Source organism: Dipodomys ordii, unplaced genomic scaffold, assembly GCF_000151885.1.
Source record: "Dipodomys ordii isolate 6190 unplaced genomic scaffold, Dord_2.0 Scaffold72, whole genome shotgun sequence".
Classification (NCBI taxonomy): domain Eukaryota; kingdom Metazoa; phylum Chordata; class Mammalia; order Rodentia; family Heteromyidae; genus Dipodomys; species Dipodomys ordii.
Genome location: NW_012267288.1, coordinates 901,599 through 917,475, shown reverse-complemented (window position 1 = coordinate 917,475; position 15,877 = coordinate 901,599). Strand labels below are relative to the sequence as shown.

General features: G+C 41.0%; 1 protein-coding gene across 1 annotated transcript in view; it reads left to right on the top strand.

The window, feature by feature from the left end:
* Positions 1–15,877, top strand: part of Dnah11 (dynein, axonemal, heavy chain 11) — a gene marked incomplete at its 5' end in the record, with an annotated part of 289,761 nt that overhangs the window by 161,981 nt on the left and 111,903 nt on the right. The window contains 9 exons of the mRNA XM_013023983.1: positions 808–1,012; positions 3,689–3,854; positions 4,442–4,544; positions 6,065–6,304; positions 7,686–7,847; positions 8,067–8,260; positions 12,008–12,170; positions 14,121–14,244; positions 14,683–14,825. Of these exons, the coding sequence (XP_012879437.1) occupies positions 808–1,012; positions 3,689–3,854; positions 4,442–4,544; positions 6,065–6,304; positions 7,686–7,847; positions 8,067–8,260; positions 12,008–12,170; positions 14,121–14,244; positions 14,683–14,825 (1,500 nt within the window). The remainder of the gene's footprint in view (positions 1–807; positions 1,013–3,688; positions 3,855–4,441; positions 4,545–6,064; positions 6,305–7,685; positions 7,848–8,066; positions 8,261–12,007; positions 12,171–14,120; positions 14,245–14,682; positions 14,826–15,877) is intronic.

Below are 15,877 nucleotides of genomic sequence, written 5' to 3'. Positions count from 1 at the left end.
AAATGTCAGCAGTCTATTAATCATTGTGCAAAATTTGATTTTCTGTCTTCATGTACTATCCTCTGTTCTTATCTTAGATTTTAAGCTGTGTTCCTTGAGTCTAAATTTTATTTATTCATGTTATTCATTTTATTTTATTCTCTAAGCCATTCCAAAACCTTTGTGAAACAATATGCTATGTTTTCAAAGTATGATTTAAGCTTTAGAGCAAGTATAGAGTTTTTGCTAAAAAACTGTAGCAAGCCCTTTTTTAGTTTATTTTTTCAGATAGGGTCTTCTGCTCTTGCTGGACTTAGTTTTGCCTTGAACTTCAAGTTCAAGGCATTCCAAATGTGCTTTCAATTTGTGAATATTCCACTGTAAAGTCACTGTTGTCCCCTAAGCTGGTCTATTTCCACTCAGGCATGGATTTCATTTCCGTGGGCCAAGGCATTGCTCCAAATCACATTCACTTCACAAGTGGCTTGACGTTTCAGGTGTTTGGCCAGCTGCTGAAGAGTGAAGGACACTTGGTTGCTTGCCACTCTGTTCCCTTGGTGCCTAAGGCCAGGTTGGGGAGAGGGTGGCAATCTGTGATTAGGAGCCTTGAGGCATATCAATTAGTTCCTTTGGCTATGGCATTGGGATGCCTCCACTGGTCCACTGAAGCTGTGTTGTCTGAACTCAGACGACTCAGAATCAAGTAGATTCTATCTTCTTTGATGTTAAATCACGCTGAAAACTCTTTGGATCTCAATTCTTAAGTGACCATGTGAAATTTTGATGTCTCTCTCTCTCATCCTCGTTCTGTTTCCTCCCTCCCCCCAGACTGTTCTGGTTCACACAGCAGAGACAACTCGTCTTAGGTACTTCACCAAGTTGTTGCTTAAGAAAGGAAAACCACTCATGCTAGTAGGTAATGCAGGAGTTGGAAAAACAGCATTTGTGAGTGACACACTGGCAAGTCTCTCTGAAGATTATATAGTGTCCCGGGTGCCTTTCAACTACTATACGACGTCTGCAGCCTTGCAGAGTAAGTGTGTCTCCCTCCATTGCTATACCGGAAATGAGATCAGCAGGTGCTAAGGCTGGAGCCAGCTTGCAGCCCACAAGGAACACTGCTCCTCCTAGGTTTTCCACAGCTTGCTCAGTCCTCAGTTGAATTTTTACTTCTCATCATCCTGGGTAAATATACTTTGTTTAATTGTCATTGAGAGTTTAGATTTTTATTTTATATGTGATCATATTTGAGTAATTATTCTTTAGAAAAGCAAAAATTTCCTCTTTTAAGACAAAATTTTGCCAGTCCTGGGGAGGTTGAACTCAAGGCCAGGGCACTGTCTATGAGATTTTTCAGTCCTGGGGGTGTTGAACTCAGGCTTGGGCACTGTCTATGAGATTTTTTTGCCTCAAGGGTAGCACTCTACCATTTGAGCTACAGCTCCACTCCCAGCTTTTTTAGTAGTTAATTGGAGATAAGAATCGTATAGATTTTTGTACCCATGATGGCTTTGAACTGCAGTCCTCAGATCTCAGCTTCCTGAGTAGCTAGGATTAAGGCGTGAGCCACCAGCACTGGCTTCTATCCTCTGTATTTATTATGTTACCTCTAAACTACTTGGTTGCTTTTTCTTAATTGATTTCGTGGAGCCAAACATTATACAGGAAAAGCTCAACGAAAGGATTGACTCAGGACAAATTCATCAAAATTGTACTGATGTTAACAACAGGACACAAATTGCTAATTAAATCTCAAAATAAGTTTTAAAAATAATTTTCAAGTGGCTGAATAAATATCAATGTCCTCAAAAGAAGAACAGAATCTGGGCTTTCTCACAGTCAGGAAGGATGTGGAAGTGGGCATGAGATGTAGAGAGGAACTGTGTAAGATCTGATATTGGCAGCCACCGGGCCAGGCTGAAAGAGAGGCAGCAAAACTCTAGTCTTGGTAGGTCATTGAAACTTGAATTTCTCTGAATACAGGTTCCTAGGAAAGAGCTGTGTACATGCGCTCTGTGTGTGTGTGTGTGTGTGTGTGTGTGTGTGTGTGTGTGTGTGTGTGTGTGTTGTTAGCTGTATCAGTGAAGAATGATAGAACTTCCTTATACACTTATATCAACTCAGCCAACAATGCTTTTTCTTTAAAAATTGTCTTTATGGCATGAAATAGCTAGATGCAAAGTCAGCATTATTTTATTCATTTCTTTAGCAAATACTATGTTTTCACAGGCCTTATGCCAGGTATATGTTTTTGTTGTGGTGGTGGTTGTTTATAGACATGAAGGAAAGAATCCATTTATGACTTGTAAATGAAGAATTAGGCTATTGTTCAGCAATTGAACAAATTATGTAGCTATGATCTGAGTTGACCTAGTTCATTTGCAGCAGGGTTGTAGACATAAATAAGATTTAGAGATAGCTTATTAAAATGAGGACTAGAAAGAGCTCATGTTGTCAATGTGCTTTCAAACCCTTGAGGCAGTGTGAGTGAAGGCTAGCTTTAGGATAGAAGGTTCAGCTTAAGCACATGTGGAAGGGAGGAAAGTTGTGGGGCAGATTTAATGAGCTGACAGATGTGCAGGAATCAGGTTAAGAAATTATGGAAAGCCACAAGGCCGATAGGGTATTCTGCAGATAAAATGGACCAACTGCCCAGTTTGTCAAAGGAATTTTCTGTTTCATTGGACATTAGTGTTAAAATTGAGGCAGTTCTAGGCAACTTGGGCTAACTAACCACTGTAATAGAGAATCAGACAAAACAAGAGGAGACAGCATTTCACTTGGTATGAAGTGAACCAGTGAAGGGAGTAAGGAACTGATCAGGCAGGAGCCATCTTTTAGGAAGAAGAGTCTGAGGTAGGAAGGGCAATCCTTTGAGCAGTGTACTAGATAAATGTAATATGACCCTCGGCCAAAATTGTAGAAAGGGAAGTGACAAGTTGAGAACATAAGAAAATGATGTGAGGTACCATTTACAGAATGTGGATGAGCAGATAAGGGACTAGGAGAAAGGTTCCTATGAAATTTCATATCTAACCAGATGGGAGGGTGTTAAACTGCTAAGCGGATACACAGGATACAAAAGGAAAGAGGTGGGCTAGGAGGGGAAAGTGACGACATTAAAACAGAAAGATAGACGGGGTGGGAGCCAAACAGCTAGGTCCAATGGAACTGAAGTCCAGCCAGTATTTGAACATGTGCAGATGTTACCTGAAAAAAGGTATTTCTACATTGTACCTGTCTTTGTTCAGTTAATTGTTGATTTAACAAATGACTTATTTGTTGTGGTCATCATCAGGAGTAAAGCCATGGATGTGGCAATGTCTTTGCCTAAGTTTTTTGTTTTTGTTTTGTTGCAAGTCCTGGGGCTTGAACTCTAGCCCAAGCACTATCCCTGAGCCTCTTTGTGCTCAAAGCTAGCACACTACCACTTGAGCCCCTGCACCACTTCTGGTGTTTTCTGAGTAGTTGATTGGAGAGAAGAGACTCTTTTCTGCCCTGACTGTCTTTGAACCACAATCCTCAGACCTCAGCCTTCTGAGTAGCTAGGATTACAGGCATGAACCACTGGTATTAAATAATGGACAAATGATCTTTGATACCAGGGGACAAATGAATCAAGAGGAGAAGAATTTAAGGGCAGGGAGAATAAAAACAGAGAAGTTACATTCTGCCAGACATGGGTAGACAGAATCTATATTTATTTCAGGAATCCTTGAGAAACCTCTAGAGAAAAAAGCTGGTCGGACTTATGGTCCAGCAGGGAAGAAAAAACTGATTTATTTCATTGATGACATGAACATGCCTGAAGTGGACTTTTATGGCACTGCCCAGCCTCACACTCTGATTCGACAGCACATTGATTATGGACACTGGTAGGTAACTCCGTCTCTTTCTCTCCTTGAATCTGATTATTAAAATAGATGAACATTGCCTGTAACATGTTTGGGATTTACTTTGTATCATTTTTGCATCACATTACATGCCAGAGTTTTGCTTCAGAGATTGGATAGGAAAGTAACCTAGAAACATAACTATCCAGAAAATATGTCCTTTTTAAAGAATAATCTCTCACTAAATTGCTAAAAGGAAACTTAACCTTATTATGTAGGATGTAAGCATGTGGTTGTATTGAACTTTAAAGTCCATGACATCAAACACAGGACAAGCTCCACCCACCAAGGCTTGTTGTGGGTATGTGCAAGACTTTCATTCAGAAAGAGCCATTTGAGAATCAATGAACCAGTAGTAGTTCTATTGATTCAGCATCAGATCTTGATCCTGGCATCCAAGGAGCTCTGTCAGGTTTCTGGGCTGTTTTTGATGGCTCCCAAAATATGACTAACAAGGTTAACCTCAAGGTCATGCCAGAGTTGGTGATGAAATTCTTTATGATCTGTCAGGTTGCCTTGTTTTTGTGTCTCTAGCTTCAGAATTTAAGGCTCCCTTTTCTGCCCTTCAGGTATGATAGACAGAAGGTGATGCTTAAAGAGATCCACAACTGCCAGTACGTGGCCTGCATGAACCCCATGGTGGGTAGCTTCACAATCAACCCGCGGCTGCAGGTAGGGCCTTCAGTTCTGCTCTCTGCCATACCCCTCAAATGTCACACTTGAAATGGTATCTCTTGTTTCTTAATGCTTTGGGGTACAAAGTAAGATTTCTGCTGGACATTTAGATAGGCTTAAAAGCTTTTGCTTATTATTAATTATAAATTTTTAGAGTAAATTTAAGTTGTTAGCAAAATTAACTGAAAGAACAGTGCTCCTTGTAGTCCCTCATTCTTCTCCCCCAAACATACTTCATTTTGATAGCTTCTCACATTAGTTATAACTGCTGAGGTAATCGTGTGTGTGTGTGTGTGTGTGTCTTTCTCTCTCTCTCTCTCTCTCTCAATCTCTCTCCCTCCTGGGATTAGAACATGCTTGCTCAACATCTTCTTTGGGGAAATGTCTGCTGCAACCTCCTGCCCATGTTTGAATCAAGGTTGTGGTGTTAAGTTTTAAGACCTCTCTGCATTCTGAACATTAGTTTCCTAAGTGATGAACTTTTTACTGTCTCCATATCTTGGATAATTGTTCAGAATGTCATATCGTTGGAATCATGTAGTACAAATACTGTTTTAGATTGGCTTTTTTCACTAAGCTTGGCATCTCATTTAGTGGTTTGATCATTTCTGTGTGTATGTATGAATGGGCATGCACATACATGCATGCTAGTACTGGGGCTTGAACTCAGGGCTTTTCACATTTGCTTTGGCTTTTTCACTCAAGTTGAGTGCTCTACCACTGAGCCACACCCCTGTTTGGAGCTTTTTGCACTTTTTGCTGGTTAATTAGAGATAAAAGTCTGGGAACTGTCTACCTCAGCTGGCTATGAACTATGATCCTCAGATCTCAGCCTCCTGAGTAGGTAGTGATTATATGCAGGAGCCACTGCTACCTGTCAGATCATTTCTTTTAATCATAGGATATGATTCATTGAATGAATGTACACAGTGTATTCATTTCCCCTATTGAAAACAGCCTGGTTGCTTTCAGATTTTGGCAGCTAGGCACAAAGCTGCTATAAACATATAGACATCATGTTTTTCTGTGTATATATAGCTTTAGAATAGTTTGACACCAACCTGCCCACCCACCCCCAACCCACAAGTAACACCAGCACCCAGCAGTTGCCTTCTCCCTTTCTTGAATCAGCTCAGATGAGCTACCTGACTGCTGATCTTGGCTCCCAGATGAATATCTGTGGGTTGACTGTTAGTTAATTTAGCGTGGCATGGCATTGACTGGAATGACTGAGAAAAATGCAGCTGTGCTTTTTGTGTTTCTCCACCTTTATATGCCTTTCAGAGTGCCTGGAAAGTCCATAGGCTTAAGAGAACAGGTGCAGACATGCGTGACTAGTGGTGACTGGCAGAGTCACCATCAATCAAGTCACCTGGCCTAAGCTATGGGTCTGAGTGGAAAAGCACTAGGAAATTCCATGGCAGTGGGGCTGTAATCCAGGAGAAGCCACTTTTTGCAATTTTTTGGTATAGTTATCCCTATTTGGTACTACTCCTATTTGCTTTTTTTTTTTTCAGAGACATTTCACAGTGTTTGCCTTCAACTTTCCCTCTGGGGATGCACTAACCACCATCTATGGCCACATCTTTAGCTTCCATTTGCAGCAGCAAGTGTTTTGTCTATCAGTTCTCAAAAGCAGCCCCTCTTTGGTCCAAGCCACAATAGCGATCCATCAGATGATGACAAAGAACTTTTTAACAACAGCCATTAAATTCCACTACATCTTTAACCTGAGAGACCTATCAAGCATCTTCCAGGTACCTTAACTACTCTGTTAAATGCTTCTCAAGTAGAAGAGTCATTATAACAAATGTTAATGGTATTCATTTATAGAATTTATATGTGGGTTTTTTGCTTTATTTTATACTCATAAAGTTCTCTATGAAGTAAATATCATCTGTTTATTTCCTTCCAAAGGCAAAAGTGATGGAAGGGCACAAGAGGTAAACATTAGCACTTCTTGTATGAGATAACTTGTGCCCTCATGACTTGGTTACTTCCAAATAGCTCCATTTGTTACTAATAAATATCTCAGTGAAAATCAAGTTTCAGTACATGAAATCCAGAGGTGCTCATACCATGCCAGAAAGGGACTTAGCAATAGAAGCAAAGGAAGAAATTTGGCAGATTAGATTGAGTGCTTTTTTATCAAGTGCAAAATAAGACAAGCAATTGGTCATGCTTTTGCATAAAGCAATTGTGTATGATTATTTTTGTACATATTAGAGGTTTGTTATTGAAAATTGCCTTGCTTATCTGGTGTGTAAGTCAGCTTTCTGTTACAGTAAGAGATTCCTGTGATAATCAACTTACGAGGCAGAAACATTAATTTTGTCTTATGGTTTTGGAGGTATTAGTCTATGACTGGTTGGCTCCATTGCTTTGGCCTGTGGTAGCACATTGTGGTTGGCAGGGGTACATGGTAGACCAAACTGCTCACCTCATGGTGGGAGGAGGGAGAGTAAGAGAGAGAAGAGAGAGAACAAGGGAGAGAGAGAGAAAGGCACCCCCCAATCGCCTAAAGTTCTCCCACTAGACCCCATGTCTTAAACGTTCCCACCAACTCCTTCATAACTACTTGGTACCCAAGCATTTACTATGTTGACCTTTGGAAGGCATTCCAGACCCAAACGACAGCTGGCAAAAGGACAGTATTTATGCATTGAGTTATAAGGAAATTCTAAGTCTGACTCTTCAAAATGGATGCAGAGTGATTACCATGTACAGCGGATATAATTGGAGGGTTATTTCTTACAGTTTCCCTGTGAGGGAGATAAATGTGAAAGCTTCCCAGGATATCTTTGTGTCTGTAGAACTTTCCTCAGGATCACTCCAACACCTGCCTCAAAACCATAGCTTTAGACAATAGCTTGTTAATAACATGGCCCATTTCCTTTCACATCTCTATTTCTAGCACCTGCCAGAAAGACTGTGCTTAATGAAGTGTTGTTTAAAAGCAGAGTTCTATAATCGTAGACTATCAGAAGGTAAAGTTACTTTTATACACTCACACACACACCTCCTTTGGTTTCTTTGGAGTGTCAGCATTGGGTATATAAGTTAAATGTTAAAGAGAAACTGATTGGACATGTCATCATCTTTTGCATTAAAGTTGCATTTCCCATTCTTGCCTTATAGGGGATTCTGTTTGCATCTCCTGAGTGTTTAAAAGGTCCCAGTGACTTAGTGCACCTGTGGCTTCATGAGTGCTGCCGTGTTTATGGAGACAAATTGGTAGATACAAAAGATAGTGATTTGTTTCAGAAAAAAATGCTGGAAACCGCTTCTAAATATTTTGAAGTAAGTGTATGGGTATCAGAGGTCACCACTTGCTCTGGCACCAGCTGGCTTTGGAGATGAGGTTCAAGGAGGCAGTGACTAAGTGGTGGGATAGTTCCTGTCTACAAGAGCTGACATCCAGGAGTGTGTGGGATGGACTTAGGACATTTTCCCATGTGCTCCAGAATTGATTGGTTGGTGTGCTGGGTGAGTCTGACCACTTATCTCCCTTGTCCTCAGGGAGTCGACTGCCAGGCGCTGCTTCAACAGCCCCTCATTTATTGCCACTTTGCTAACAGCAGGGACCGCCCATGTTACATGCCAGTGAATGATTGGGATGTACTGAGGACGATTCTTACAGAAACGTTGGACAATTACAATGAGTTAAATGCCGCCATGCACCTGGTCTTATTTGAAGATGCCATGCAGCACGTGTGAGTTGACTTAGAGGCCCACTTCCAAAGTACCATTACATCCATCCTAGATTTCCTTTCATTTCATCACTGCCCCAGTGGATAAGAATAGCAAGAAAGGGAAATAGAAGTAATTTATTTAAAATCACGTGGTTCATAAGTAGGAAACTGAAATTGGTTTGTACCAATTAAGCAGGTTTTGTGGAGTACCTATTGTAAGTCAGAGAGGAACACAGCCAGTTTCTTCAGTATCTGGGTAAATTAGAACAAAAAAGGGAGGGCATTTTTTCTTGGCAGAAAAATTAAAGAAAGATGACTATCCTTGGGTACAGCATGACCCACAGGGCCCGGCTCCCCCTAGATGCCTCATACCATATGTGTGTGTGTGTGTGTGTGTTACACATTACCACATCTTTCCTGGCACACCTTGTCCTCGGTGCTGATGCTACAGCAGTGAGCACCACCTTTCATCTTTCTCTGACAGAGCCTGCAGATAAGATACTGAAATGGGCATGAATTAACAGGCAAGAAAAATATCAAAAAGTGATGTCAGGCTGAGAAATAAAGTATGTGATCCTAATGAACCAGAAAGTGTTGAGGATTTAGGAATTTGCGGGGGGGGGTTGAAATATATGCATATACATAGAGAAATATTTGGGGGAAGTGAACCAAATCTAAGCACAAAAACCATCACTTCTCATTTGTCCATAATTTGAAGGCACTTGTATATAACATGCTCCGTCTATCTTCATTCTGACTGCAGCCTGTCTTATAAAGTCAGATGTAGCCTTTTCTCAAAGAGTTTTGGATTTAGAGTATTTCAGATGTCAGAATTCTGGATAAAGCCTGTATCTGGATTCCTGAAGAAGGACTGGCTCTCCTTAAGAAGAAGTGATATTTAAGCTGAGATGAAAAGGATAAATAAAAGTGAGAGGACCATCAGGGAGAAGGACAGTGCATACGGAAAGCAGGTTTCATGGGGCAGTGCCAAGAACCTCTTAGAGCCAAAGGAAAGAGTTATAAGGCTTCAGCGCAGAGAACACCCAGGGAGAGCAGTATACAATGTGAATGGAGAAGCAAGAATGGTCCTATTTACTCAGAGCACTGCTCTGTTAGATGATAAGGAGTTTTGATTGTATCCTAAGTGCAGTGAGAAATGATTGGGTGGATTTAGTATGCCTTGTATAGACAACTCACATTGATGCTACTGCCAATAATATCATTACATCCAACACAGCTCTCCTAGTCCACATCACCCTCAGCTCTCACCAGGACTTCTAGTAAGTGACAATGGACAATGATTTAAAAGGGAAGAGTCAGGTCCTGGTGCTCACACCTGTAATCTTAGCTACTCAGGAGGCTGAGATCTGAAGATCATAATTCGAAGCTGGCCTGGGCAGGAAAGTTTCTGAGACTTACCTAACAAATAGCCAGAAGTGGAAGTTTTATTCAAGGTAGAGCGCCAGCCTTGAACAAAAGAAAATTCAGGGACAGTGCCCAGGTTCTGAGTTCAAGCCCCAGGACTGACTGGCACAAAACAAAAAAGAAGAAATAGGGCTGGGAAGGTGGCTCAGTGATAGAGCGCTTGCCTCGCATGCATGAGGCCCTGGGTTCAATTCCTCAGCACCACATAAGCAGAATAAAGCCAGAAGTGGCGCTGTGGCTCAATTGGTAGGGCAATAGCCTTGAGCTGAAGAGCTGAGGGAGCTGTCCCTCAGCTCCCAGGCCCAGAGTTCAAGCCCCCACAACTGAACCAAAACAAGGAAATAAAAGAGAGAAAGAAACAAAAAGAACAGATAAATTAAAAAGGAGGAGGGAAAAATAAGATAATCCCGAAAAAGATGGAGCCCACTTTTAGAAGAATTTGCTCTGAAATGTTTAGCTTAAGTTCAGAAGGAAAACTTCAGAGGCCTCCCTCTCACCCACTGAAAACTTGCTAGGTAATGATGGTGTGTTTGAGTCCTTTGCAGTAAACCACTAATTATGCAGATAAAGGGAATTTTAGCTAAAATCTGTTACTGGGTGGTTATGCACTGATAATGTGCATAGGTCATGGCTCAGGTGAAACTGGCATGAAGTAAAGGGTTTTTCCATGCCCTTCTTTAGTCTGAGATTCCCATGGCCAAAGAGGTCAGAGAACGTGAGTGAGAAGCTGGTTTACTCACTATTAGAGATGATTGAAGAGCATGTCCCTTTGTGTCCTGAAGAGGCATTTAGCAGACCTTGTTACGTAAAGATCTCAATACAAGGAAATGCAAACCTGGACTTGGAGCCTGGGTCTTTGCTCATGTTACAATTTCCCCAATGTAGTTCTTTCATGTGGCCACACAAAGTAAAATTTAATAGGATAAATGAAATTATTAATAATATTAATGTCTTAAGCCAGGTGCCGGTGATCCTACCTGTGTACAAAGCTGAAATCTAAGGATTATGACTCAAAGCCAACCTAGGCAGACAAGTCCAAAAGACTCTTATCTCTAGTTAGCCAGCAAAGAGGTAGAACTAGAGTAGTGACTCAAGTAGTAGAGCTCCAGCCTTGAGTGAAATAGCCAAGCAAGAGCCCTGAGAATTCTGAGTCCCAATAACATAATAATAATAATGCATTTTAGTTATTAGAGGTTTTTGTAAATGTTCCCAAGTGCTGATTATATCATAAATGACTCTAATTTTTTCCCCAAACACTTTTATAGAACAAATATCTAGGATCATTTGGGCCTAGATTTCAAAATAGCAACTTTAACAGCTCTGCTGGCATCCAGGTTTTATATTTGGGCATTTTATATGCTTTTATTTTGTTTTTCTTAATACTTACAATTCTGACTAATTTCTTCAAACCAACTTGTTAGTAATGTTAAAATCAAATTATTCATACTGAAAAATGTTTCAATGGTATCAGTAGCCTAAACTTTTAGGATCTTTAGAACATTGTAGAACAAGAGATCTTTTCAGAAGTTTTACTTCATGATACTAAAGGCTTCAGTAAATTATTGTTTTGTAGCCCAGGCATGGCAAAGTCTTCACTGTGATGGAAGGAAGAGTTCGATTAAGAGACAAGTATTTCATCTACATAAGTGAACCACATGTAAATGTCTGCTAGACTTTGAACAAATCTCCTGTCTTAAACAAAGATTTAGGGAACAAAATGTCTTTGGCTTGGGTGCTGACATGCAATTGGTTTCTTGCTTGCTCATCAAAAATCTTTGCAGCTTAGACACAAGGCCTCAAGTATATTTTTTAAGTACTGTGGTAAGCCATAAAGCAGTAAGAGTTCAAATGTTAAGTCATAAAGCAATAAGAGTTCAAATGTTATCAGCATTGGTGGCTCATGCCAACTAATCAGGAAAGCTGAGATACGGGAATCATGATTTGGAGCCAGGCTGGACAGACAAAATCAGAGAGATTCTTTATCTCCAAACAACTAACAAAAACACTGGAAGTGGAGGTATGGCTCAAGTAGATGAGTGTTAGCCTTGAGTGAAAAAGCCGGGTGAGAGCACAAAGATCTGACCTCAAGCCATAGTACACGTGTGTACTCTCCTATATGTGTGTGCCCCCCACACACCCTCACAGTTACTAGCCTGGAAAAGTCTTCTAGCCAAATAATTCAAGGACAAAAAGTCTTTGATGGGGAAACATGAAAAAGACTAAAGTTTCCATTAAAAACTGGAATTTAGTTTTTAAATGTTGATCTTTAAAAAAAAAACAGAGTAAACACTGTCTCTGAATATTGCAGGTTTTTATGTTGTGATGTCTGTTTTCTATTGCCAGGTGCCGTGTCAGCCGCATCCTTCGGACCCCACAGGGTCACGCCCTTTTAATTGGCGTGGGGGGCAGTGGCAAGCAGAGCCTCTCTAGGCTGGCAGCTCACATCTGTGGCCTTGAGGTCTTTCAGATTACTCTGACTGAAGGCTATGGGGTCCAAGAGCTTCGGGTAAGGAAAGCTGGCAGACAGGGAAGTTGCAGGATTGGAGTCAGAACCCCCTTCTGTGGATGTCCAAGGCCCTTCTACACAATGACATATTTGTATATAACCTATGCACACCCACCTGCATGCTTTAAACTTTTACATGAAAATAGGGTGGCTTTGTTGTTTTATAACATTATTCTGATCTATTTATTCAATGGAACCTATATGTCACTAATGTTAAAGGGCCATTCCTTTGAACAAAGATTAAAATACCAGCCAGGTGCTAATGGCTCAAGCCTGTAATCCTGAATTCTCAGGAGGCCAAGATCTGAAGACTGAGGTTCAAAGCCAGCCTGGACAGAAAAGTCCTTAAGACAACTGTTGCCAATGAACTACTGGGAAAAAGCCAGAAGTGGTGGTGTGGCTTAAATGGTAGAGTGGTAGCCTTGAGCAAAATAAGCTTTCAGGCACAGTGTCAGGCTCTGAGTTCAAGCCCCAGGACTGACAGAAAAAAAATTAAAATATCTAGCCAGATGCTGATGACTTATGCCTATAATCTTAGTTATTTCGGAGGCTGAGATCTAGAGGATTATGGTTCAGAGCCACCCAAGGCAGAAAAGTCCAAGAGAAAAATCTGACAGCATGAGAGGCCCTCAGTTCAAGCCCCATGTCAGTTTACTCTCTCTCTCTCTCTCTCTCTCTCTCACACACACACACACACACAACACACACACACACACAACACACACACACACACAAAGAAAAGAGCGAATATCATGTGAATGCTATGGTGTGGTTGATGTGTTGTCTTATTTAGGAAATGATACCAAGAGTCTGCATGTATTCTATAGGCACATTCCCGCCCCCTCAGATATTTTTAGTCACTGTTGGCCACATCTGTGGCTATGAAGAGCTGACTGTACATCTTGACCCTCTGTATGGCAGACAGAGCATAAGTTTTGAATATAGTAGGTACTTCCCAGCTAGAGAAAAGAGAAAGTTCCCAAGAGGAGTCATTTGCCTGTGGCAGTTTAATATGTATTTATACATGTTATAGGTTTAACAGCATAACCCTAGCTTGTAGATTTATTTTATAAAAAGTTCTCTGCACTCATGAAACTCAGTATTAAACATTCTTAGTGTCCTCATGGGATGGAGGTTAAAAAGACACTTCTTTTATAATTGCAAATAGATGACAAGAATGGGAAAGTAAAATGCAAAAAAACTAGCATATTTAAGGAACTATATTGTTTAAAATTTTTGTCTTTTTAATCAGAATGGTACTTTCAACACAGAGTACTTAGAGTTTATGACACGTGTTGTTTAAATTTTTAAGTTTAGTCTGGGTAGGATGGTATGTGTCTGTAATCTCAGCTACTTGGGAAGCAGAGATCATCAGTTAGCAATACTTCATATCAGTGAATAAGCCAGGAAAGGTGGGGCAAACTCTTGGTCTGTCTTGGGCATATCATGACCCAAGACTAGCCCCAAGGGGGGGGGGGAAATAAACCTCTCTGGAAAATAAATAATTAAAATCAAACACAGGAATATGGTTCAAGTCATAGAGTGCCTGCCTAGCAAGAAAAAGGCCCTGCGTCAATTCCCAGTCCTGCCAATAAGGAAACAATTCACACTTTTCCTACTACTGACCAAAGAACAAAAGCTACTTGGGAAGAAATGCACAGTTGAAGTCAGCAGTGGACTTGCGTCCCCTGCATTGCTTTCCATGGGTACCACTGTGCTCATTTCACTGTGAGAAGAAAGTGGTGGCAGCATCAGCATCACCTGCCTTCATCCTTCTGCTGCATTTAGCACTCAGAGCGCCCATGACCAGGCGTCAGAATGGAGGCGATGTGCAGCTGCCGTCTCCTGGAATGGGTGATGGGGAGAAACGGCACAGTGTTATAGAACTGCCATCTCCCCACATCTCACCGGCATCCTAACAATGTGAATGATGACCTTCTTTCCCTACAGGTAGATCTTGCCCATTTGTACATCAGAACCGGAGCCAAAAACATGCCCTGTGTGTTCCTGCTGACAGATGCCCATGTTCTACATGAGAGCTTCCTCGTGCTGATTAATGACTTGCTGGCATCAGGTGATTAAACCAACCCATTTCTTGAAAGATCTTCCCCCAATGACAAATTATCTGTAGTTTCAGTGAACTTTAAAGAGAGATAATTTGTCTTTGAGATGTTTGCCGGGGCAGTCTTTGGGGAGAAACCTATAAACCTAACTAATTTGAGGTATATTGCTCTCTAAGTATGCTTATGGATTTCAGGGCCTTAGAGAGGCCTGCAGGGAAGTCAATGTTATTCCTTCATGCCAGGGATAGTGCATGTGTCTCATTGCTCGCTCTCAAGGTGTTCTCTGCCTTGTCCATGAAGAAGTAAAAGAAAAATTGCCTTTCTCATTTCAAACTCTTTATCATGCAAGCTGACCTTTTGTCTTAAGAGAGCATTTCAAGTGTTCTAAAATCCTGTCCAAAATTTAGATGGCGATGATTCTGGTATAATTCTACTCCTTTTGGGGGCAGGAGAAATCTCAGATCTGTTCAATGAAGAGGAGATGGACAAGATAGTTTCTGGAATCCGCAATGAAGTTCGTGGTCTGGGCTTGGTGGACTCCAGGGAGAACTGCTGGAAATTTTTTTTGACCAGGGTCCGACTACAGCTCAAAGTAAGACACACTGCCTTTATAATGTTGTTTAAAAGCTGTTGCTGAAATATAGATCTCTATCAGTGTGTGGGTTATGACTGAATTTCAGTGACTGGTTTGGAAAAGAGATACATTTCTAGAGGTTGTGTCTACAAGGTGCATCACCAAGGTTTGCTGTGACATGGGGTCTCCTGCATGCCACAGGCTGAGCAATGTGTGCATCTCTGTCCTCTCTAGTGCTCCATCTGTTATAGGACACAGACATCATAAATAGCTGTCCTACAGGACAAACATAAATGGCCCCTGGGACTGTAGAGGACAGCCCCTTCCCAACTGAAGTAATAGGGCGGTGATGTGCACAGGTCAAGCAGACATCAGGAACTTTCAGAGAGAGAAAATAATATGTGTGAAGGTGAACTGTAAAAAGGTATTTGGAAAAACCTAAGCTAACTCTAAAAGACCGGAACATAGAGTTCCTGTGGGATGAACATGATTGGTAAATCTGAAAAGCAAATTGGGGTGAAGCAAGAGGTTATAAATCACTAAATGAACAATGGGACATTTTTGTTATTTTTTTATTGTGAAAATACTGTACAGAGGGGTTACAATTACATGGGCAAGATAATGAGTACATTTCTTATCAAGCACTGTAGCCTCCTCCTTTGTTTCCCCTTCTCATCCCTTCCCATCTTCCCCCCACCTTCCTACTCCCCCCCCACCAAAGTTGTAAAGTTTGTTTTCAACATAACGACTTGTACATCTCATTGCTGTAATGGGTCCACCTGTATCCCTATTTAAACGATTTGTTTTTCCCCTTGCCCTCCACAAATTATGGTACATCAAATACAGTGAAAGCAGGAGTTATACTGTGGGGGAGGGGCATACAAAGCAACAAAGAAATAATCTTATATGTGTTATAAACAATCGCATAAAAGAAAAAATTTGAATACATATCTTAGGGTTCATTTCCCTTATCTGAACTTTTCTGCTTGACTCAGACATATACTAGATATTGCAAATAAGGGAAACCATGGGACCTATGTTTCTTTGGGCCTGGCTTACTTCACTTAATA